Source organism: Phoenix dactylifera, chromosome 14 (assembly GCF_009389715.1).
Source record: "Phoenix dactylifera cultivar Barhee BC4 chromosome 14, palm_55x_up_171113_PBpolish2nd_filt_p, whole genome shotgun sequence".
Taxonomy (NCBI): Eukaryota; Viridiplantae; Streptophyta; class Magnoliopsida; order Arecales; family Arecaceae; genus Phoenix; species Phoenix dactylifera.
In genome coordinates this window covers 8104835-8130869 of record NC_052405.1, presented here as the reverse complement: position 1 = coordinate 8130869, position 26035 = coordinate 8104835, and the positions used below count along the sequence as shown (strand labels likewise).

The following is a 26035-nucleotide window of genomic DNA, read 5'->3' as shown; positions in this document are numbered from 1 at the left end:
ACCATAACAAAATTTATCTTTCCTAGGAGAGGTCTTTGTTTGAAACCTCAAAACATATAAAGAATCCTATACATACTTCCACAAGACAAGGTAATGTCCCTGAAAGCACTCAAGATGCAAGAAGTTTGGTGACCTCCAATCCTGATTTCCTGGTCGCCACCACCTGCGCGCCGAAAACTATATACCCCACAAACCGTAATCATCACCCCGCCAGCTAATTTTCAAAATCCCTCGCGAGAGCGCCAGCCCACCCTTCACACCCTCCACCCACCCATAAGGAATATGGGACTAAACAAACAAAGCCATCATTCAATTAAAAAACAAAGCGCCTCTCCGGCTTCTCCTCCTCCCTTCTCCACCCTCCCCACCTCCATATCTTCCCCCCTCCCCCAATTCTTTAATCTCTCTTGCGGAACTGGAAAGATGGCGATGTGGGGCTCCGAAACCGCCACCTTTTTTTTTTTTTCCTCTCCCACCATCCCTCTTGTTGGGAGAGAGAAGGGCGAAGGATCTGGGAGGCGGAGGAAGAAGGGCAGGTAGGGAGGGGAGGAGATGGCGACGAAGGAGACGGAGTATTACGACGTGCTCGGTGTCAGCCCCTACGCCACCGAGGAGGAGATCCGCAAAGCCTATTATCTCAAGGTGGGTTCCTAGGATAGAAACAAAACCCTAGTTTTCTTTTTCCCCTTGTTAGTTCGCTATCGTTATGGTCTTGATGCCCGGAGGTGGAGTGTGTTGGGTTAGGGTTTCATCGAAGCAGCAAAGACTCACGTTTCTTGATTTATATTTCTGTTTTTATGTCAGTGTGGGCTTTTTTTGGGAAGAATTAGAGAAAGAGAGAAATAAAGGAAGACCTAGTTTTTTTTTTTCCGGCTTCTTGTTATGATAAGTTTATGGTTTTGATTTCTAGAGCGGGGTGCATTGGATTAGGTTTCACCAATTTGTTGATTTATGGTTCTGTTATTTCTTACCCAGACCAGTGATCTTTCTTGAGTTGTTCAAGTGTTAGTTGTGTTTGCTATGATCCTATATCTATCCTTTCTTTGGTATTGAGGAGTTCATGGTTGCATTAATGCAGGCGAGGCAAGTCCATCCTGATAAAAATCCAAATGATCCGCAGGCAGCTGAGAGATTTCAGGTGAGTTGAAGCTAAAAAGCTGTTAATGTTTCTGGCATGATTTGCATTGAAATATATAATATAGATTGATTGATTGTATGAGAAGCTTCTTGAGTAATTGGAACTGCGGCTCCTTGCAGGAACTTGGAGAGGCTTATCAGGTACTAAGCGACCCAGTGCAAAGAAGGGCTTATGATGGATTTGGTAAAAATAGCATATCTAGGTAAGCTACGTTATTGCTTGGTTGTATAGATAGATGGCCTCATTCTTGTTAGATACCATGATGAAAGACGATGATGATGAAATAGAGATTTGATAACCCATGCAATTCTACGCATTGTCTACAGTGTACAGTAGGTGCTACCTCTTGATAGATCATGACAGAACTTCCTAGAATAGTTAATGGACAAAAATTTGTACGTAAAGGAACATCGTACAATAATTTCTTTCCTCTTCTTCCAGTACCTTACAAGCTTCTGTCTTCCCATTCTTCATTTTGAGCTCTATATTTGACATGATTTTGGATCGTGGCCTTTTAAGTTTGATCTGTCGATCATGTTCCGGTCAGTTGATTTCAAGGCACCTATTTCATGCTTACAGTGCTGAGATTGGGCTTGGCTTAAAGAGTTTGTTTTGGCACTCTTATTTTTGGTGATGATAGGGTCATTTCAAGAATTGATCTTATTGGTAATCACAATAAGCAAACTTATTTGCAATTTTTCAAACAAAAGACCTAGGAAAACTCTACCAATTTCCAAGGACTGAAGTTGATCTGAAATATGGATGTTACGTTATCTCTTTAGTGAGTCATGCTTCCCTTATCACACTCTAGCTGACGCAACATAATTAATGTGTTGGACACCTATCACAAGATATGGATATCGCATTGTGCACAACCAATTAAAATGGCTGTTGTGTCACAAGATAACCAGAGGTCATGCTTTTCAACTTGGGAGCTAGTTTGTGCCAACAGCATGATTGTTTTGCTTTGTTGCCTTGGATAAGCAAAATAGGGTGCATCAAATGGTTTCTTTTATCACCTACCTTTTCCACTCTGTTCTCTTTGCTTGATTCAATGCCAATTCAGTATGCTTCTGATTTCTTTATATCTCTAAAAGTGCATTTCATTCTTGTGAGAGTCACCTTGACTTATCAAAAACTTTTTATGACCTTGTGTAGTGTGCCTCTTTCCAAAAATCTTTTACTTTGGGGGAAGGACTGCCACTAAATTTTCCTGTAGTTGTACATTCTATTGGCAAGATAAATACATTGGAATCTACTGGTCTTTTGCTACACCATGCTGCACAAAATTCCAATATAATACCTTTAATCATGCTAGATATTTAAATTGTTAATCCTGCATAGACTCATACATTTGAGGACATACTTTACAAATTCTAGATCCTCTCTAGAGGACATACTTTACAAATTCTAGATCCTCTCTAGAGGACATTAGGAGCTTGATGTGCCATGTGTTTTTGACAGTGTGAACATTGCAAATTTAATGACACAAGGATAAAAATTAAAATGTTTATTTTTGAAAACATTAAAGTCCATTAATTAAGGAGGAAGCACAAGGAATGGACAAACATTACAACAGGAAATAAAATAAAAGAATAGGAACGAACAGATAGTCAAATGATTTATTTCTCTTTGCAAATCTTCTCATTTCTTCAGTTTGTATAACTTAGAATTCTATTAATATTTACTCATCAAAATTTTTCGGTTATTTTAAAATTTCTACTATACCAAATTTTTGCATCACTTCAGGGAAAACATGTTAGACGCCACTGCTGTCTTTACTCTACTTTTTGGAAGCGAACTATTTGAGGATTATATAGGACACCTTGCTGTGGCATCAATGGCTTCCACTGAATTAACTAGCGAAAATGACAATCCTTTGAAACTTCAAGATAGATTGAAGGTAAGTACAGAAACAAGGCTTCAGTAATTTTTTTGAACTGTCTGCATGGCAATATTTTCCAAATCAAATCCTCCAGTTTGGAATTATGACATGCCATTTGTTTATACATGTATCACAGAGTGTGCATATTCATGTTTGTTGGTTTTAATGTATTAGAATTTTTGGTCCATATAATGTCATATTTTATGTACAATTACTGAACTAGCATTATTATTGATACATCTCAGAAGTGCTCTATTATCAGAACGATGATTCTTGACAATGGAAACTGATATTTTACCAGGTTGTCAGTGCTCGCTTATTATAAATAATGTGGTTTGACATCTAACTTGAGTGTATCATTGGGTTGAATGAAGGTAGAGCCTTCATAAATCCAATTTTAATCAGAAATCAAAGTCTTACATGCTAGAAAATGATCAACTCGATAGCCTCTTATTCCTATGCTTATTTTGGTCTTCCTTGTGATGTGTGATGGAATCTTTTCTCCCTCTAATGGTTTTCCCATAAGATAACATACTCTGCCTGTTCAGTTTTGGTCATGCATCATTCTAAAGTTAAATGCTCAATCAATTGCGATAGCTCGCAATTTTCTTCAACAGGCACACACCCCACTTCTCCTAATGATATCAGCAGTATGTTTTCTTCAGCATTCTCCAAATGCGAATGATATCAGCTGTTGTTTCTAGCTCTTTGGTGAACTCCATATGTTTCTAACTCCTCAGTCTTCTCTAAATGTGGTTTAACGAGTTGCTATGTACTTAAATACATTTCCCTTTAACCTTAGCATGTCTTCTACTCCTTTGAGTCCCTTGAGAACTGTACTTTATCATTCACCTCAACTTTCCAGCAGCTATTACTTGTCTCTGAATTCCATTTAGATTGGATGATGGTAAAGATGGATATAAACAAACACATGCTGAGGAATTTAATGGCTCATTACTCTTATGATATGCACAGAATTGTTCAGTTTGCAATGTGATTCACTCAGTCATATATGTCAATCAAGTTTCAGTATGCTGCGCCATCACATTATGTTAATATTAATGAAATCATGGTTATACATATGTTCTCTGTTTAGTGTCCATTTGCCCTTGCCTGTTTATCTACCTGCATGCCCTAAGCTCCCACCCTCCCACACACACAGCCCAACACATGCCAAGCCTTACCTCCGTTAAACTACAATTGTGGGGGAGGAAAACAGGGTAAAGGGAGCTATAGTAATACCAAAAATGCTAGGTTTGTCACTAGGGGTGTCTATCAGGTAGGAAGTTCTACCTCATCTTCAATCAAAAACATAAGAATTGTATAAAAAATTGTTACAAAAAAAGGGATCATGATGAAGGCAACCTGTAAACATTTTCTTTCCTTTTTATAAATTTATTATGAGGGAAAACCATGCCCAAGATAGTCAAGCATGCTTACTCAACTTAACTGTATTACTTAACATTATGCCAATAATTGTATCTTTGATGACCATAACATCAACATTTCTTGGGTTCGTATTGGGACTTGATTTGGAAATGATGGAATTAGATCAAATTCATATTATAGACTTGAGCGAGTTTAATTATATGATTTTATATATGAAGCCATGATTTTGAGCCATTTAAGATGAACTATTGTTAGTTTGGTAGGGTTTTATCTTTGTAACTAGTTTGACAATAGATAGGATCTAATGCTGGACACAATCTTATAGGTCATAAATTGGTACTGGGCCTTAATTCTTTGCTTTTTTAAAAATTCATTTTAAAAATGATTATAGGTGTGTGCATTATTAATTTGATAAGTGGTTATGGGGATTATAGATTCATCAACATAAATAAAGATTTAAAATACAAATTGAATTGTCATATAATGGATGTTACTTGTTTTTATAGCTTAAAAATTCATGTTGGGTATGCAAATCAAGAAGCCACACCATTGATCATGATCTTCACATCTTGAACACACATGAACCAAAATTTAGCAGCTATTGATACTTCTAAACTACAATCAAGCAATTACTGTACTTGATGTTAATTCTCCCCATCTTTTTTTTTCTTTTTTTGGGTTTTTAGTTGATGTGTATCATGATATGTGTGAATTCTCAATTTTGAATCTTCCATAGTGTTATGCACATTGATAAGACTGAAGCTTGTAATAAACTTCAAATATTAACTTGTTGCCAGCACCATGAGTTTTAGACAATTGATATAAGAGTTTAATTGTTCATGAGATTCATAATATTATAAATTAAATCCTTTGGGCTATTTCTTCACAATCATTGATGAATACATATATATATGCCATCCTTCTGTGATGTATTCTTTAGAGAAGCTATCGTTGGCTAAGCTGACATTGCACTTCCCATTTTTCTTCCAGAAACATGTTGTCTAAAGCACCAGTTTTTATGCAAGGTTTTAAGTGATTGACAGCATATGCACTTTGTGTTCATTTTTGTGTCATGCTGTTTTCTAGTTGGAGAAATTGGTTTGAACTCAAAATCTCCCCAACTAAGCAGCTCTTTTAAATTTTTATTATTTAAGTCTAAAGGTATTCTAGTTGAAATTTGAATTTATTTTAGTTCTTTGTTTATTTTCATTAAGGCTATACAGAGAGAAAGGGAAGAAAAACTTGCCAAGTTTTTGAGAGATTTCCTTAACCTGTATGTTCACGGCAACAAAGAGGGATTCTTTCATCATGCAGAAGCTGAAGCAAAGCGACTTTCTAACACAGGTTGTAGTCCAAACATTTATAATGTGCATGAAATGGTAAAGGTTTTTGGTCTGATTGGTTTTATGTTCTTGCTATATATATGCGCGCACACAAATTTGAAACTCTTTACCAAATCAAGATCACAGTTCCAGCCTTTCTTTTTAAAGCCAACGATTGACTTTTCATCAAGTCCTCACCATTTTCATCTGGGCTGAGTACTGTCATCAAGTGGTTTTGCTTGAGAAGAAAATTGATGTTATCATATCTAATTGTTTATGGTGGTCTTGGTTTCAACTCTCTGCTTATTTCTGTAGAATTTTAGAATGCTGGACTTCTTTTCCACAATATTATTTTGCTGTCACTATATTAACCCTATTTTAAGTACTATTTTGTTTGTTCATATTTAAACAATACACATGACAAGTGATACATATATAAAGCCCAAAATGATAGAGGCAAGCTTCAATTTTTCTTCCTTGTTTTGCAAATACAGCTTTTGGAGTAGATATTCTACACACCATTGGCTATGTCTATGCAAGACAGGCTGCAAAAGAGCTGGGCAAGAAGGTCATGTATTTAGGGGTGCCATTTTTGACTGAATGGGTGCGAAACAAAGGCCATTTTTGGAAGTCACAAATTACAGCAGCAAAAGGTTTAGTTTTGAAGTGTTCTCTCATGCAAATCTGTAATAACTTTGGAACTTTGTCCTAATTATTGACTACTTTGCTGGAAAAACATTTGGCCCAGGTGCTTTACAATTGTTGCAGCTGCAAGAAGACATCTGCCGCCAAATCAACAAAGATGGCAGTGGTGCTGAGAAAGATATTGAGTTACACATCCGGATGAACAAGGACTTGATGATGAACTCACTATGGAAACTGAATGTAGTAGATATTGAAGTAACCCTTTTACATGTATGCCAAATGGTATGTTGAAAGGATTTGTTGCTGTGTTCCTATGCCTTATAAATCAATCATGAAATAAAACCTCTACGGCTGGCATATGAATTAAAAATTCCTACTTTTATGCCAGGTTAGTGTATGGTTGGAAATTCATCATCTTAACAGCTTCACATGAAATAGAGTGAGGCAGCAGGAAAAGCACTGTCTCAAAATATTCTTAGTAGAGCACACACTTAGATGCCATCTTATATCAAATGACCATAGGACTGGACATATTAAATCTGTTGCTCTTATTCCATTCACAAAGCTCTTTTGCTGAAAATTGTTAGTCAGGCTCAATCATCTCTTTTGTTTCTAGGCCAAAAAATCTTTTTGAAAAATATTTGTTTGTACTGTCTTTTTTTAACATGGATGGCGGTTGTGAGGAAAGACATGGAGAAGCTTGGAGTCACATCAGAGGTGGCTCTAAAAAGGAATACTTTGGAGAATAAGGATCCATGAAGTGGACCCCAAATAGGTGGGAGAAACTGGATGGTTATGGTTATAGCTGTTTGTTTGTAGTCTTTCATCTAGATATTTTTATATGTATGGATTCCATGACATCAATTTATTATTTTTGAAAAAAGAAATAAATTATAAATGTGGAAATGTTGATGATTTCTTTGCAATGGACTGAATTGAATTTCCACTTGAATTTTATCTAAAAGTCATATTACCTTGTTGCTCCTTTTAATTCTTTCCCATCAGTCACATATCTGTTTACACCTTGATTAAGAGAAATGTAGCTCAATCTTTAACTTGTATTTTCACTTCTTTATTGCTTTACATGGCTGGCAGACTTATTTTCTCAGCCTTTGTCAAATTGGTTCATAGGTATTGCAAGAAAGCAATGTCAAGAAGGAGGAACTTAGGGCCCGAGCACTAGCTTTGAAAATTCTTGGAAAAGTTTTTCAGGTATAATGATAATATCTATACTTTTGCTGTTGCCATTTGATTTATCTATAGATTTTAGCCTTGATAAACTTTGCTAATTTTTCTTGGATAAGGTTCTTTTATTTTGCCTGCTTCAAGTTGCTGATGCATGGACATGGGGTTGAGAGTCAAATCTTGTCATGTATAAAAAAGTCTAAATTGTGAAGATCAAGAAATCAGAAATTAGACATTTATCTGTAAAAAATAAATAAGATAATAAAATATTAGAAACTACTACAAAAAGTTAAACTATTAAATGTAAAGAGAATAATCTTTTTCATGGCTTCTTTCCATGCTTTTTATCATGTTTTAGATGCTCAGATTTGTTTATGCTGTACATCTTTGCTAGTTTAAATAAATATAATTTTTTATGTCTTGAATTTCCGAGGATGACTTGTTGACATTTTACAACATGTGGACATGTATCGGCTCGTCTCAAGGTCTTCCGTATTGCCCCATACCTTTTTGTTGTACATCTCTACTAGTTTAAATATATATAATTTTTTGTCTTGAATTTTCGAGTATGACTTGTGGACATGTTACAACACGTGGATATGTATCAGCTCATCTCAAGGTCTACCGCATTGCCAGGTATGGGGTGTACTGTATCGTACCAAGAGAAAATCGGTACAAAACGCACATTCAAGTCAGTGCAAGCCCTATACTGCCCCATACCAAGGTGCGTACTGCCCCGTACCGAGGTGCGTATTGCCCCATACCGAGACACACAGAGATGAAAATTGAAAAAATGGGTAAAAAAGCTATTTCGATACAGAAGTGTACCGTACCATATCATATCGAGTCGATAAGGTACCGATATGGTACCCGGTACCGAGGTTGCAGACCTTGGCTCATCTTTGTAGGTGGTTGCAGTAGTGCATGAACCATTGCTACAACTACATGGTAAAGAACATTTTGGTGCTTTCATTAATAATTTCTCTTTATTAAGATAGTAATACTATGCATGTTAACAATCATCATTCAATTGAAGTGGACATTGAAGAAATCATAATAACAATGAAAGCAAACAAACCTTATTCCAACCACATTTATTGTGTTTCACAAAAGTTGAAGTATTGATGCTGGTGGGGGTGCTAATTATCCGTCAGTAGAGTACATGTGCCATGTTGGCATGTCTCGTGCACCATGCACTAAAAAGAAAATTCAAGATCTCTTTTTAAATTAAAGTATTAAAAGAAGATTTAAATAGACGTCATGTTGACTAGTGTTGTATACTAGCACTAGCTCGGTATGGTGTGCGCCGACTGAGCTAGGACTATATTTCCAGCACTTGAAACCATGGTTTCACCATCCAGTACTATCGTGATAATGTCCATTACCCTTGAAAATCTTTGAAACCTTTAATGAATCTTATTCCACTACCTTGATTCACATGGATGTTGTAGGCTTGCAAACCCCCTCTCCCATCTCTTGGTGCTACGCAAAGAATTGTGTTTATCTTTTATTGCAAAAGCCAAAATCTTAATAGCAAATAGGAAAAAGAAGAACTAGGATAGATACAAGCTCAGCTCCATGTTGAGGCGAGGGCAGGATCAAACCTAGGTCTCTTGCATCAATATAAGAGACTTTACCAACTTTTTCAGTCGGCAACCTCAATTGCTTAATTAGAGTTTTGAATTTCATCTTTACAAATACTGCTAAAATTGTGTGTGTTATTGAATCCATCTTGGAATACTAGCAAATAATATACACAAAGGTGATAGTTTGAATTTTAGCTACTAGTATATATGTGAATTTTAACACCTAATGTATTATAAGTGCCTTTGTCTTTAATTTCAGTGGCTAAATGATTTACACGATCATATAATATGTTTCTAGAGATGGTTATTACTTTATTAGTTAATTTCGATATTGTTAAGATATTCATTTAGTATGCGGCCTTACAAATTGTGCTGTTCAACTCCGTGGTTTGCTTTCTCAACAAAGTAAACTTGAATATTTTCTCTGTAATTCTTTTTACTAATTCTTGGTCCAAGAAATTTTGGATTTTTCTATAATAAAGGCAAATGAATATTTGAGGTCCATGTTTCTAGCACTTGCCAATAACTCTATACATCATTTTACATTTTCCAATTAGATTACTCATCATGTACTCTATAATTCTTCAGACAGTTAACTCATGTTCCCTGCACAGATAATACAACACAACATACATCCATAAACACATGAACTAAGATAGAGATATATTCATGTGGTTTGTTCTCTCATTTGAGAATCTTTCTAGATTACGCCATATCACTTTGTATGTTGATGTGATTTGGACATCTAATTTGGGGATTTGAGCTTTTACAAAGAGCTTTATACTTAGTATAAGTTAACGAAATATATGTATGTCTCCCTTTAGTGAGTGGCTTTTCTATATGGGCTAGTTGGTCACTTAAATACCTAGAGGGCATTGTGCTAGCTCATATACCGATTTATAAAACTATATGACCGGATGAAGAAACGTGCACTATTTATTGTCTTGTCTTTCTTTTTTATTCTCTTATCTGTCTTATATCTTTCTCTTCCTCGCATTTAGAGGTATACGTTCTACTATTTCTCTTCTTGTTCATGATCCTTTAAGAATGTATCTAGGCCTTTGCAATGTTATGAATGTGTTTATGCTTGATTTTAGCCCAATGGGCTTCCCATGATTTATATATGATTTTTAGTTAAAGAGTGCTGTGTATCAAGGCATTTTGAAGGTCATTCTTGTACTTTATCCTACATTGGTTTTTGCTTTTCATTTATTTTTTGGAGAACAGCTTGATCTTGAATCTTTCCACTTTTTCTTTTTAATTCTTAGGCATAGATGGTAGGTGAAAAGTATCAAAGACTTAATTCATACAAAATGCAAAAATAGCTTTGAATAAAAGGGCTTTTATGCTAATCCAAAAAATATTTGAACATGAAGTTAATTTTCTTGTTGTGATAGGTAGGAAAAGCCCTTTTTGCACTATTAAAGCTTGGATATTTTCCAAGAAAAATTTCATATATGATTCTTAGGAAGGGCAGTGCTAACAAGCCATGAGTATACCCTTGCTCTGACATCTATGAGTTTTGTCTTGCCCCCTGCCTTTTCTCCTATTTCCACTTTGTCACATGCCCTCCTCTCTATATTCCATTTTCCTATGCCAAACCCCACCTAGACCCTTCACAAATATATTTCCTTTAGAAAACCCTTTGCCAAGTATCAAAGAAAAGATGTTATAAAAATAGGGCGTTACAGTGCACAAGGCTCCTGCCACTATGGGGTTACCCTTTGCAAAAGTATTAAAGAAAGTTGTTATTAAAAATAGGGTGTCACAGTGTACGAGGCTCTTGCCACTATGGGGTTTGGGGAGAGTGATGCATTCTTATCCCTGTCTACAGGGAGGTTGTTTTCTTGTTTCCATCTTGTTACACCCAGGTCATTGAAGCAACCTCACCATTGTGCCAAGGGCTCCCACATAAAGAAAATTTGTTATAATGATTTGAAATCTTGCCTTTTTATTTTGGATTTTACTTTATGTGATTCATGGTGCCACCTTCCCTCTCCAACTCTTCTAATTCTTGATGCACATTGAACGGTCAATATCTCTCTCAAATTTCTTCTAAAAGAATCTCTCTCTTGCTAAGGTCTTGGTTGTTCTCGTAGTTAACCAATAAAAAAATACTTTATCTCCCTACTTTCTCTGCTTTTAAAGTTGTAAGTCGAACTCTCTAGTCCCATGAGTCGCTAAGTCCTCTACTGTTGCAACAATGCTGTCAAACCTTTAATAGGTTTTGTGCCTCTCTCCTTTCCCCATGGGAATAGCCATCCTAGTAAGTCTCTCTCTCTCTCTCTCTCTCTTTTAATTGTTATTTTTTTCTTGAAGGAGAAAGATGGATGAGAGATCTTTTATTGAAATTGTTCTAAGAAAGCACAAATATATTTGTAGGTTAGTGCTTTCTTTTTTTTTTAAAGAAAAAAGAACATTCTAAAAAAGAAATCACCGATTTAAAAATCTATTATGTTTTCTTTTTCATGGTTATAAAACCATCTGAGTGAAATTGTACTATTTATCTTACAATACTGCCTCGAATGCTTATGCTCGCCTCTCATAATTACTTGTTTTTTTGTGTATCCATATGAAGAGCTGTAAGTTTAAGTGGTCAATAATTTATTAGTACTAGGTACCAACAAAGAGAGATACATTTAATTTTGACAAATTATATATAGCGGAAATTTTATTATATATTATGTAAGACAATAGACAACTTTTTTGAACATGAGGCCCATTAGTGATAATTATAAATGTAACAAACTTGTAACTAGGAAATTATGCATCAATGTAAATATTATTCAACACATTTAATTAATTTTTAAAACATTTATATCCTATATTAGTATATAATAAAACAAAATTATAATTAGTGTTCAATCAATCGTTAAAGTAGTAATTGTGCCTCATTTAACTAAGCTCTACCCCTATTCTCTGCTTCTCTAGCACTTGAAAATTGGATATCATGCACATTGGAGATTCAAACCATACACATCTTGAACCAAGACATTTCATCTAGTTTTAAATGTAAATGTATGGTCACCCGTGACTTTATTTGATAAATTTACTAAAATTAAATGAACTATATAATGTTGACCCATTCCTCATCAGCTTAAGCTTTTGGGGTCACTTTGTTTATTAACATAGAAGGTGGGCCTTGGTGCGATGGAAATGTTGCTCCATCATGACCTGGGTGTCATAAGTTCGAAAAATGGAAATAACTTCTCTGCAGATGTGGGTTAGTCTATGTACATCATCTGATTTTCTCTAGATATCGTAGTGGTGGGAGCCTCATACATTGTGATGCCCTTTCTAGTTTATTAATGTAGTATCAAAGCACAAGTTGCTGGATATCATAAGTTCGAATCCCTTCTATGCAGCTATTTGTTTATTTAACGTGGCTGAAACACCAATCATTGTGGTTGTTACCTTGAATCATTGCAGTCATTCTGGTCTCTCACTTAGCAGCGGGAATCTTCTACCTAAAGTAATGTACTTGCCTCTTTAGTCTCTACAAAATTTTACCTAAGTGCTTCTTTGCCTAAAGTGCTTCTAAAACATTTACTTTCTTGCACCAGTACTCATTGCCATCACATGCGGCTTGGACCATGCATGTTTGGTGATTATCAACTACATCTAGGCTAAAGAGCACTGTTTAAAGAGATTGTTGTTACCGTTCTGTGTCATTTGATGTTCTTAGATTTCTTGGAATATCTAAATACTTGTGTATGGCTGTTGAGCAAATTGTTAAGTCGTTTTAATTTTCAATTCTTGCAGAACACCTAATTTATGGTGCTGATGATGGTTCTATCTTTGGGATGGAACTTACAAATTTAATGTTTAGATTCTATGTTCATGTTTACAGGGAGAAAGACATGCATTACCTTCTGGTACATCAAAACAGAAAAACATTCCAGATGACGGTGAGAGCAGTTCTGATGCTAGTTCTGTTGAGGATCTACCACGGACGCTTTCATATCGGACTCCTTTACTTACTCAGGCAAGTCTGAAGGCCTTAATTCCCCCCTTTCCCCCTCGTACCATCTAATGCATCTTCATGCTCTGTAGGCATGTCATGTTTGTGTAGGGCATACTTCTGTTATCAGTAGCTTCTTCTTTCTACTGAATAGGTAATGTTCAGTTATTGTAGGAGTTGCCAGTAGGGTTCCCCAAAAATCATATAAATCGTTATTAAACTGCACAGTACGCTTCTATATTAGTTTAACTGCTCAACCTGAAGAAAAACATTAAACATCAACTATTTTCTCCCCCAAAATCAATAGAAATTGTATAGCATGTGACAACAAACAATTAGTTGATGTTAAAATACTAGAACATAAATTAATTTGCATTATCGTGTAAGTAGGCACTTCGGTAAATGGGGCATTGCCCCAAGGGCTACACCTCTGCTTTACAAGTGGAGCTTTCATGTTAATTTTTTTGGGTGGTGCATCCCCAAGTATTTGGACCTAGGTAATTATTACACTGCATAGGTCTCCCTGGTTTTTTTTTGAAAACAAAGAGGCACCTTTAAATCGATCTTGCACTTTGGTAGGTATTGACCAGGTGGTCTAGAAATATGGTGAACGGTGAAACCTTTAAAGATTCATGTGGCCTAATACCATCTAAAAGGGATGTTTACTTGCCAAGATCAGGTAGTATGGACTTGAGAAGTACCGTGTTCGTTCAAAGGGTTTGACTGAAAGCTACAGTGATGTCAATGGGCCAGGTCTGGCAAATCATATTCATGAATAGGCTTGATTTGATGACCTGGCTTGAAATATTATAAAATTACCTGCTAATCAGCCTGCTGCCTTCAAGTCATTTGTATCCGACTTCTCTAATTTCCTCTGCTCTATCATTCTTTCTTTTCTCCTTGAGAAACTGGTTGAATGCTGGTGTTGTTTTCTATCTGGTATGTGGATTAGTGATTTATATGGATTTTCCATGTTAACTACTGCATGGACATGCTGTCTATAAATCTCCTTCAAGGTGATACTTAAGGGAGCCCTTTGCATGATAAATTTGAGATTTGAAAAAGTAAAATATGAACTTGTTTGGATTTGTCCATTGCGAGTATGCTGTACCGGTCTAAATCGGACGGTACCAAAGCGTACCATACCGGTTTGGTATCGGTATTCGATATGGGTGGCGTACCAACACTCGGTATGCCAAAAAATTCTGTACTATACCGTATCGACATTGTGCTAGTGTGGCACCGGTACGGGTTTCGTACCGAGACGGCGAACCTTGGTCCATTGTTTCTCACTTGCTGTAGACTATGTTTTTTCTAGTCCATGTTATCTCGAAGAAAAATTAAGAACAAAACTTAATATATGCACTTTTGACAAGATCTAATCGCACACCCTCTCCCTGACATGTGGGTTCCAACAGGTGGCACCTGCATGCCAAGTGATAAGGTTTATGTTTAAATGCTACCCTACAGTTAGCTGGGTAGGTGAGGTTGAAACATTTTCTAGAAATATCTTGAGATTACCTTTATCAGCCTTGTGATTTTATTTATTTATTTATTTTTGTTTTGAATGTAGCTATTGCCGAAAACAAAATAATCTTTTACAATTAAAATACGTGCTTATGCATTTACATACATGCATAGACAAGTGAATGCATACCTATACGCACATCTGAGCATGCTGCAAGCTTGTGTATGTTCCATATTTTTGCCTCTCTATTACACTGTACAATGTTTAATTTCATATTCCTCCATAGCTTACGCTCGTCTTTATTGGGTATGTGAAATTAAACTTCTCAAGGCATGATAGTCATACTAATTTCCTTTGCATTATCGTACACAAAAACTTTTTGGTTAGTTAAGTGTCCAAAGATGGCATTTTTTGACTCTGGGTTGATCGAATAGTAGGCCTGGATACTTATGCATCTATTTAATGGGGGGACTTCGTTTGCCCTCTCATCTTCCTCATCTTCCCCCTCTCAATGTACCATTAAAGTTGCAAATTGTGGATTTCTCTCTGTAGCCTCAGTTGATTGATTAAATCTCTATGTCGGTTTTTTTTTAATAATTTTTTTTATTATTTTGTTAAAGCCTAAAAAGAATGTAGTGCTTAGACTGTCTCCTATATGTGTCAGTGCCATACCCCTAACCCATATCTCAGTTCAACTGACCATGTATATGGCTAATTTTTATAATTATGCAATTGCTCCACTTTATAATTTTTTGCAGATACGGTTAATTTCGTGCATTAGTTTCCAATATCTCAGTTACATGGTAATGCAGACTTTATTTGAAAATCCACTCAGACCAGAATTTTAGTAATCTAGCAAACATCATGAATGCAGATGCCTCCACAGACTGAAGTTTTATTTTGCTAATGTTCTAGGGTATTGGCAGGCTCTTTAGATGCCTTTGTAATCCAGCATATGATGTAGATGATGATTTTGAGCCCCAAAGCAAGTGATGAGTAAGAAGCTATCAGCTACCATTTAGTATGTACTTGCTTGCACAGGTCAATTTCAGTCCATTGCTAATGGATTTCCTTTTATGATTGAAGCCTTTTCTTTCCCTGCAAACATTTGTATCAGACTTAGAGAGGCCGACGTTTCTGTAATATGTATATTTAAAGAAGGGTGTGCCTGACAATCTCCATTTAAGCGGTTGATAAGATGTCTGAAGCTATGCTATTCATCTCTGTTTGGCACACCTGGCATGTTTTTCAAGCCAATGAAAACAATCACAATTTGACACTAAATATGATGCTGTGAAGCCGCCAGACATGACCCCAGCGGGATTAGCCCCGAAAATTATGAACACTTGTCTACGGCAGAGTTCTGAAGAGAGCCAGGGCGTTTTCCCCTTTCCGACCGGAGTAACCCAGAATTATCGACAGCGTGCTATGATTCAGTGGTTGCAGCGTCCCATTTCCGAGGGATTTCTTTCTTGCTTGCTTCTGTTCTTGTTTTTTGGAGAGGTTTCGTGAGAGTCCGAGACAGGTAATTCTGGGAAGGCAGCGAACGCCTATTCCTTTTTCTTTAAAAAGAAAAGGGGTGGTGGGGAAACCAAAGAACTATCAACAGTTGGTTAACATGCCCCTTACTCTCTGGAAGGTCAAACATGAGGACATCTCTCCCGGTTCGGCAGAACCGTGTGTCATTACTAACTACAGAAGCTCCTGCCTGCACTGGATCTTTTTATGCATGCGAAGACAGCTAATCGAAAGGGCAAGTTCTCATAGTAAAATGGTCTCCCATGCATCTTATGTACCACCGTTCTTAAATCGGTGGTTGGTGCTTTTTTGTTTCAGTTCAGCTTCTTCAGCCTCACTCATAGCTGTACTAAAAGAAGGTAGGGGAAAATGCTGCTGATTCTCACAAGTATATTCTCCATTTTCGCTGCTAGATAAGCAATGCCTTACAACCCAACATGGCGACTCCAAGGATTAAAATAATCACATAGACGATCGTTTGGCTAGAACAAATGAGAGGAGGATTTCATGAAACTGACACTTGAGGTGACGATTTAAAGATTATGCTAGAATAATATAAGAGGGATCTACATTGGTGAAAAGAGCTCGATAGGTAACTAACCATTTGATACAATTCATGCTGGAATTGGACGCTGTCCTCTGCTCATGCGAACCCTCAAGCCTGTTTGGTCTCGGAATGCGCGCAGGTCACAGTTTTCAGTATAGGTTTAGGGGAAGGTCCCAATCGACAAGGCCACAGAGTCAGAAAAGCTACTATCATGGATCCCATCAACCCCAGAATCTTCCAAGCAAGCCGCCAAAGGAGAAGCCTTTCCTGGCCCCGCGACTGGGCTGGGGAGCCTTGGCACTGGCACTGGCACTGGAAGGCACTCTCTTCACATTGAGCATCACGGTGTGCCCAATCTCTCGACGGAGTGCTTCAATGGTCTTCATGTCCACTGGATTCCCTGACGCATCTCTCACATAGAAGACATTCATTGCCTGCTCTCCGATGGTTGTCACATCAGCCCTCGTCACCGTCAAGCCATACTCCCGAAGAACCCTTGTCACATCAGAGAGCAAGCCTACTCGGTCTCTTCCGCATAGCTCTAGACTGAATCCCTGCCATGAACCTCACTGTAAAATTAGAACCGCGGTAGCTCGTAGAAATTATGGATTTTCATTCTTTTTTTCGGAAAGGTCTAAGAAATCATAGAAATTGATTTTTTTTTACCCCCAAAAAACCTGCAGATGTTTTTCTTGCATGAAACCAAAAAGACGAAAGGTATGCTCAAGGAAAATTAGACTGATCTGCCTTAGGTCACAAGGTAGAAGAGGATCCCACATAACTAATCAACAAACAGTACGTATCAAGCTTGACGCAATCAAATAAGTTTTATCAATCAACACATTTGAATTTTCGAATATCAAATTAGAGATCAGTTTGAAGAAACAACGGACTCTGACAAAGGAGCCTTCTTGACTTGGAGTTGGAGATGTGCCCCTTCCTTAACCAACTATATTTAGTCAGAGAAGGCTTGGATGATGATGGCAATAACAAGAAGAAAAAGAAATCCTAAGCTTGACAAAGTGCGTTAATAAAACTGAAATGAAAATGCCTCCCCTTTACATCAAAAAAAGAAACTGAAATGAAAAGTTTAATCAATTGTCAAGGTTTTAACGCTTCAAGAACTAATGCTTGGTAGAATTTTTCCTCTTGCAACTAATAATTATCTTTCGTTTTTTTTTTTTTTGAGAAAAAATCGTCCTTTGGTTTTTAAGCTTATCAGGTAGTTTAACAAGTTGCCAAAAGTTTTCATGTTCTATAGTAGTTTATACACTTCCGTCTAGTTTATATATTTCCTAACATCCTATTCTCAGGGGTCATTTGATAAAATCTTGTGAATTGGTTATTCGATCTTGACAGGAAGATATATTGTGTCCTATGATTACATTCAATTATGTAAATATTAGGTGACTCTAATGCAACTGGAGCACAGATTGATTCTATAGCAATAGGCAAATTGTCCACTCTCAGATATTTATCAAATTGTTTATGGTCCCTACAGCGTTTATGCTCCACTGTCAGTATCACATTCTGGAGAAGAAACAATGAAGCTTGCCTCTTTTGAAACCAAAAAGCTTGCCGAAAGTTGTGCTTCTCACTGAAGATTTCATGGTCTATGCTGAAAATTATAGAAGGATATGGACTTCCAAACATAAGACTTTACACTCACCTCAGATACTCTTCTTGAAATCGCAGCTTCAAGGCACTTAATCACCATCTCCTTTTCTTCTTTTGAGTCAAGGGTGAAGCCATCTTTGTGACGTATATATAACTCCTGCAGATCCCATAGCAAATCAAGCAATTATCAAGTCATCAAAAAGAAAATTTTAAACTCTTCTGATAATCCTGACTTTGTGGGGATTTTGAACATGCTTAAGACATACATAGCCAAAGTTCATGTTAGTCATGAAACAAAAATTTGGGCTGCCATACTCAAGACTTACATAGGAAAAAGAACATGCAAACATGGCTCAAACCATCAAGTCCTATCAAGAGGATTCCACTTATGTATTGAATGTGAAGGAGTGAGACAAAAAGAACAATATCCAATATCAATAGCCTGAACGTTCAAAAATCTCTGCGTCTGTGTTGAATATGGAGTGGGTAAAATCATGAGAATCATAGCAGTTTGTAGATGCTAGAAATGATCAAGCTTCCTACTGAATCGCAATGGCCGATGGCTTTAACATATCTCATTTTAACCGGAATCATTATACTAACTAGTGGATCCATGTATCAAATGATAAAAAGAATAAAAATTATAAATACTAGAATCTGCAACATATATTAGCCTTTTGCAGAAAGCATGTCAAGGAACAAGGTTCCCAAGAATTAGGCTTTAAGCCTTATAATAACCTAAACAATAGTTAGTATTATGAGGAAAATGAATCTCAAGGCAAAACAGAGAGAGCAAAACTAGCACTTTGTGCTTTCACATTGAACTCGATGTATTCTGGATTTGTTTAAAGTAGGCATTTCATGCATAACTTGGTGGACCTATTAATTACGTGCACGTGCATGGAGAAGCTCATTCGTATAAAATTCAGTTCCATGCATATTTTAATGAAATACACATGCTAGAAACAGAGGATTCTCAATGTATTTATCATATTAGGCTTCTCAAAATCAGTATATATCATTGTGCTTGAATATTATGTAATCAATGCGAGCTAGCTAAAAGAGAAGTTTTCCACTATGAAATGGATTCAAGCCAGCTTAACATGATAGCAGTTTATAATGAGGTAGTACGTAATCACAAAAATTATGTCTTCATTGAGAATGCATATTCATGTCACAGATGCCATTGTATTTCTTTTCAAGACTATCTACATGCTGACATGACATACTCTAGAACCACTGACAGCCATTTTCAGATCATACACGTACCTGCAAACCATAGGGGCCATCAGATGAGACCGATGCATGAAAAACGACAAATTGCATATCGGTCAATGTGCAGACAATGTCGAATAACAACTTTGGTCGATCTTTGCACTTTATATTCACAACAGAGTACCCTTTTTCCTCGCAATGATCAATTGTGATGACTGGTCTGAACGGTATGACCTCATTCCTTTCGGCTACTGAACCACCAATTTCATAGTCCTTGTCGGCAAGCATTAGCTGGTGGAGACGACGATCCACATGGGTCGTACCTATAGAGAAGCTGGTGCGAGCACCCCTGACATCATCTCCACACCCACGTAAAACGTTCCTGAGCTGCTCCTCCATTTTAGACAAGCGACTTGGGTCATCCACAGCTTGAAAGGTGGCCTCGTCGTTAACAAAGAGAATGCAAGCAACTCTCATATTGTGAGTCCAGACCTCAGCAGCTATTACATTGCAATGAAGATTTGCAAGGACAGCAAAGATTTCAGATAGGAGGCCTGGGCGGTCTGTGCCTATAAGCTCGATGGCAGTGTAATCACCAATTGAGTGCATTCCAACTGATTTTCCTGGCCAAGAGTCTCCTTTTGTGCCTAGAATATTGCTCTCTGGACCTAGTGCCTGAAAACCATAAGATTTGAAGGGAATATGATGTAAAACATGGTGACAAATCTAACAGATCTAGAAACATCCCAGAAAATAACTTGCTATACAATATTGAAATTGGAGGCATGATTTAAAATAACGGTGCCAATGAAATAACAGCTTTCAATGCAAACATCAAGACAATATTTGTATAATTAGTATTACATCATCTTTTGGTCTAATTACTATACCTCGACATAGAAATGGGTTCAGCTCATTACATATTTTAAAGAGAATCCGGCAAAGAAAGAATGAGCAGAAAAAAAATGTTGTGATAGATTTACATTTTAAGTTAACTGGGTATAATGGTTCAAGATTTAATAGGTATGCTTTTGGTTTTAGTTTACTGGGTTACCTATCATATTGTGGTTATCTTCTTTTTACTCTCTTTTTTTCCTTTTCATTTTCCAAATCATATATGTTATCATTGTACCATAGAAGTATAGAACACATTATCATAGTCAAAGCTATTTATCCTGCTATGTGGATCGATTTTACAATGTAAAATTTATGATGCAACCTCAAGGTGGAAGCTAAATTCCAACTGAATGTATTGCATCAAGACAGTTACAGAAAGCTTATTTCATTTTAGTTAGGTCATCTACTTTGTTAGTATTAGGATTATAGCTCCACATTCGGACTTAAGCACTTCATAGGACATGAATTAGGTTAGGTTAGGTATGAGATGGTGATTCTGCCATCGAGGGCCTCATAGAGATTTTGTTCTACCTGATAAGTGCTGTAACCATCGATCAATATAATTACCACCGAGAAGCGACCCAATAGTATCAGAAGTCAGCCTATGAGTAATTATCTCTCTTTAGCTTATTAAATTAGTTACGCCAGAACAGCTAAAGCTATAATTACTGAACTAATCAAGATATACATAATTTCTAACGGAAAAAAGCAAGTCATAAGTGGTGCCAATTGTGGAGTAGGGTTTTTTTTCTCGACTCCCTGATCAGTATAAACCGTAGTCTGAAGTACCAGTTTCAGTACTTGTATCAGTTCCATTATGGTGTTGTACCAGTACGGTTTGCTCGTAGTACCGACATTTGGTAAGCCCTCCGTACCAAGTATTGATTTGGTACTAGTATTATTGTACGATACACATGGTACGAGATGGTATGGTCTGTTTCTGTAAATTGTAGAGATATCTAAGAAAAAAAATCTAAATGTCATGCGACAAAAAACTACCTGTTACTAACTCAATCTGCTGTGTCCCAAAGCCCTCAAGACCTCTAAGAAACCCACTTAATTACTGAAAAAAAAAATAATCACAAGAAATCCCCACATGAACATCGCTACTGTCAAGCTATCCATATTTTTTTTCAAACCTCTCTATACGCTACAGCAGATAGAGAAGCATATATCTTATGCAATCGACTGTGATAGCGCCCATTGATACTTAAAAAAAAAAAAAAGGACGGGCAATGCCATACCTTCTCAATGTACTCTATGGTCTTCTGGTCGGTTATCTTATTCCCTTGCTGATCCGTCACATGGAACACTGCATTCATCCCACAACAAAAAACAATGCAAATGCAAATTATGCAATGCAATCAACTGTCAGACCCATTTCTTGTTTCCAAGATTGATTTTCAAAAGGCATCATCCCCTCCGCTGCCATCCTGGCTCTGCATGGAATCTTCCACCACCGCCACCATGTCCCACACCACGGAAATCTGTTACGGATTGATATAGTGGGTCAAAGAAGTGGTGGAATGGGGCAGAGTGGAGGGAAGCGGAGATGCCTTAATCTTCGAGAGATGAGTTTAGGGATGGGTTTAGTTGTAGCTAGCAGTACTGTTTTGAGCTTACCGTCCATGAACCATCTGCCATCTGAAGTGATGTAAGCTTTGGAGATGAAGAGGTCCAGGTCGCTCAGTACCTGCACCACTTCCAGCAGTATCCCTGGCTTGTTCATGCTGTCCACCTGAACAAAAAGGCAACCACTGGGGGTAACCTTCTTTTAAATTTGTAAGCCAAGTCACAGCCCAGTTCCATCCATAGCGCATGGAAACCCATAATGCTCTCTACCTCTGTTTCTCGGGAAAAAAGTACTCTCTCTCTATTTAACATTATTTAATTATTCATCATCATTTTGATTTAAAAATAATCATTATATATCTAAATTTACTTTTATAGGAAATCAGCATCCTAGAAGCCACCAATTAGCAAGACAAATATTTTAGGCATCCAAAGGATTAGACTAAAATGGGTGGCAGAATTGTGTTAAACGAGCATTGTAGACTTGCATTACCTTGGTTTCACAAAAAATAAAAACAATAAATAATGCTTACCTTAACCAGGGTGCAATCACTGCAGGTGGTATTGTCTATACATACTCTGCAAGAACCAAAAGATGCAGCAGCTTGTTAGATATACAAATGCAATAGCAAACTGTTTGAGACAAAATAATAAAACTATGTATAGCAATAAAGTGGACTATGCCATCTACCAAACAGAAGAGAGTAGCTTCTATGTGAAAGTGATTATGCTATCCACCTTGCCCCTATGAGGTGATATCCTATTCATTTACTTTGGCATCGTACACTAACAAATGTGAATACCCGAATGTCATGTTGCACGTGGGTGGCCGAGATCTTTTGGGGCAAGGCTGACGGCTAATCTAGTATAAGATTACTCTCAAGATATCAGTATAAGATTACTCTCAAGATATCAAGCCGATTTGAAAGAAAAGTTTGTCTCTCACTTATAGTGGTAAGACAGTTATATCAGATGTGTGTGTATGTGTGTGTGTGTGTGTGTGTGTGTGAGAGAGAGAGAGAGAGAGAGAGAGAGAGAGAGAGAGAGAGAGAGAGGGAGAGACCTTGGAGGATTCATACGTTGGCTGAGATTTTCATACTCAGGATCAAAGTAGGGCCACATGGGGACCAAGCCAAAAACAACTAGTAGCTTTCCTGCGCATCACCAATTACAGCAAATATATAAATGATTAAGTGGAAGATAAAAAGTATAAGTACTTGCTAATGATATATACCTAATTAATTAGGTGAATGGTGGGCTACATGTAAGCTTGTTATTTTTTTAATATCAAGCCCAATGCTAAGATGATTGTTTCTCCAATATTGTTCAATATCAACCCCAATGTTGATAGGCAACGAGCCAATGACTGCAGCAGCATGAAAAGTGGGAGAGGTTCTATCTTTAAACGATAAAAAATTATTCTTTCCTAACTTTTCTACTTGTCTAATAGAATCTGCCAATAGTGCATCCGAGCCTAAACATGTCCACATCAGATCAATGCAGGGATAAACAAGTAAAAACATTTTTCTCCAATAGACAGCAACCACAATCGGTTTCTAGAAGCACTTGTGCACAATAGGCCAACCAGTCCACCCCCCATTACTTTATATGTTGAGACCACGATGGGCTAATGTACGCTCACAACGCACAACGACCCTACCCATCTAAGCCGGAGTTTAAGCCGCGCACTTCTGTCTGTCTTCGGCAGGAGGACATACCTTCCAAGCGAATACTTAGAAGTATTTTTTTTTTAGTATAACGGCGGTTCATATCCTACGGATGTGGATACGATCAACAAAATTTGAAAACAACAAAGCAGATAAAGAATCCGACACTATATTATACTTCCTTCAAAGAAAACCTCCAAAATGGTGAGTCACATAGGAAGTAATTCAGTCAGTTGCATAATCTGCTTTTCAGTAAAAGAAATCTATTTAAGATTTATAGAAGGCGAGACGTTTAGCGCCCCATTAAATCCCTTACTGTAAGTAATTAAACCACAAGCTATGTGCCACTTTAAAACCTAGTTATAAAAAATAAATTACAAAGCACGAGCTTTCATGCTTGTAATATAAAATTTGAAGTTCCCCCAAAAAAAGTCAACACATTATTCCCTTACTGTAATTAAACCCCATATCGAACATGATTCAAGCTGCTGAATTTCCTAGCTTCTAGGAGGGTCCACCACCAACGTTTCGGCCCATATAGTTCGAGACCGGACCCGCCTACCATACAAGGAATAAAATTCCACGTCACCCTCCCAATGCCATGATATAGAATACATATGCCGAGCCGTAACAATCACACATGAAGAATCCAAAAGCCACTGCTCTAAAGATGAAGTAACCTTTTTTTTAAGAACAGGCCCGAGGGACGAAATAACGGAAAATAAGAAAGTGGATTTAACTTGAAAGGCGCAGCTGATGAAAGATTGAAAGGACCCGTGATAGTAAAAATCTGTTAGCATCATTTGGATTCTTCTCGACGTTAAGATCAATCAATCAGAAGGTCCTACACTTGCTACGTTGAACGCGTGGCAAGATCAATGTCCGCTAAAATAGGAAAAGAATTATTTTTACGGCAAGGGCGGACATTCGGACGGCCCTGATGACATCGTACGTCCTAGTCGTGTGATTCAACGCTGCCGGTACACTGTACGGATTCTGTCACGTAAGCGGTTCAGTGTTCCGTAGGATGTGAGAAGTAACGGAAACTTGAGCCGCCCGTTTGAGAATGTATCTCCGGACGCTCGCATAAAATTTTTGTGCAGTTCCATATCTGCCGTTCGTTTTCATGTCCCGGTCGATATGGACGGAAGAGATGGGGTCTCATAGAAATTTATAAAGATAATTCTGTTCCTGAGGAGCAGAAAGAAGGAAATGGAAGCCTTCCGTGCGGCTGCTGTCCGAAGCGACAGGCGCCGGCAGTAACGGTGCGGGGGCCATCCACTGACCCAAACCAGCCATCTGACGGACGAGATCGAACCACAGTATAATCAAACGGCTGCGATCGCCCCTCCGATCTCCACGAAGATGACGGCTATCAATCTCAAAAACCCAAAAAAAAAAGACAGAACAAAAAAAATTGCACGAAAATTTTGAAAGAACCCAAGAAGCAAGAGGCGAAGAACGAGCTCCCAGAAATATATCTGTAACTTTCTAAAAAAAGGAACAATTTCCATCCAAGAAACGAAGGAGATCGGGAATTCTTTCGAGAAAGAGAGGCTCGAATTCATGAAAGGGAACCAGAGATTTCCCTTCCAGTTTCAAGAAAACCATCAATCATATGAAAAATCTTCGATTCGAACGCAACCACGGACCAAGAAAACGATTCTTGATACCAGAATTAATCATCAACCAGCCGAAAAAAATCTCGGATTCGAACTAAAAAACGAGAGGAAGACTTCTTGAAATCCAAAATTTTATACCGGAAATAGAAAGAAAGAGAGGATAGAAAGAAGGTCGAGACGCCTACCTCTTCTCCTTCACTTCTCCTCCTCCTCCTCCTCCTCCGCCTCCGCAAGAGAGCTCCCGATAGAGAAGGGCAGAGAGAGAGAGAGAGAGAGAGAGAGAGAGGATTTATAGAAGTAAAAGCGAGCAAGAGAGAGAGAGAGAGAGGAGATTTGGACGGCGTGGAGGAGAAACGGAGGGTACCTTCCGAAGTTGGAAGGGCACCTCACTTCCCCCGCTTCTCGTTACCTCCTATCCCTGATAAACACCACGCCTTCGAATTTTATAGCACTCGAACAAAATAAAAAAATAAAATAAAAAAAATCTTAATTTGTAATATAATAATATAATTATATTTAGAGAGAGAAGCAGTGAATCTAGGGTGCGCGGCGAACGCGCGAGGGGCGATGAAAGAATCTCGCTGGCGTGTGAGTCTGATACACTGCCCTCGAGCTTTGTATAAGCTACGGATCACCGTTTATGCGGCGCTGCTTAACGTTTACTGCCGATATCCGACGGATACGGAGGGTGTACGAGTGGATATAGAAATTAAGGAATTATGGTACTGTGGCGTACGTAGGACGCAGTTGTGTCGAGCGGTAGAGATTCGTGGCGTTCGAAGATGCTTTGATTCTGTTTGG

At 37.6% G+C, this 26035-nt stretch overlaps 2 protein-coding genes across 6 annotated transcripts; one reads left to right on the top strand and one right to left on the bottom strand.

The window, feature by feature from the left end:
* The first annotated feature begins 290 nt into the window (after nucleotides 1-290).
* LOC103720521 (chaperone protein dnaJ 10) lies at nucleotides 291-15799 on the top strand. 4 transcript variants are annotated; one of them, XM_039133527.1, is made up of 10 exons: nucleotides 291-642; nucleotides 1079-1138; nucleotides 1258-1340; nucleotides 2888-3041; nucleotides 5627-5756; nucleotides 6229-6387; nucleotides 6483-6649; nucleotides 7511-7591; nucleotides 12980-13135; nucleotides 15495-15799. In XM_039133527.1, the coding sequence occupies exons 1-10, from the start codon at nucleotides 553-555 to the stop codon at nucleotides 15570-15572; spliced, it is 1158 nt and encodes a 385-aa protein (XP_038989455.1). In that variant the 5' UTR covers nucleotides 291-552; the 3' UTR covers nucleotides 15573-15799. The 4 variants fall into 4 exon arrangements, with proteins under 4 accessions (XP_038989455.1, XP_038989454.1, XP_038989456.1 ...); XM_039133526.1 differs by having other exon boundaries at nucleotides 296-642; nucleotides 6483-6661; XM_039133528.1 differs by having other exon boundaries at nucleotides 297-642; nucleotides 13001-13135.
* Nucleotides 15800-16474: 675 nt separating this feature from the next.
* LOC103720522 (ACT domain-containing protein ACR3) lies at nucleotides 16475-25642 on the bottom strand. 2 transcript variants are annotated; one of them, XM_008810261.4, is made up of 8 exons: nucleotides 25420-25642; nucleotides 23009-23099; nucleotides 22479-22524; nucleotides 21997-22111; nucleotides 21618-21685; nucleotides 19531-20151; nucleotides 18314-18418; nucleotides 16475-17198 (listed from the first exon to the last, which is right to left on the bottom strand). In XM_008810261.4, exons 2-8 carry the CDS (start codon nucleotides 23065-23067, stop codon nucleotides 16866-16868), a joined length of 1347 nt encoding a protein of 448 aa, XP_008808483.1. In that variant the 5' UTR covers nucleotides 23068-23099; nucleotides 25420-25642; the 3' UTR covers nucleotides 16475-16865. The 2 variants fall into 2 exon arrangements, with proteins under 2 accessions (XP_008808483.1, XP_008808484.1); XM_008810262.3 differs by lacking the exons at nucleotides 22479-22524; nucleotides 23009-23099; nucleotides 25420-25642 and having other exon boundaries at nucleotides 21618-21860; nucleotides 21997-22117.
* Between the last annotated feature and the right edge of the window lie 393 nt (nucleotides 25643-26035).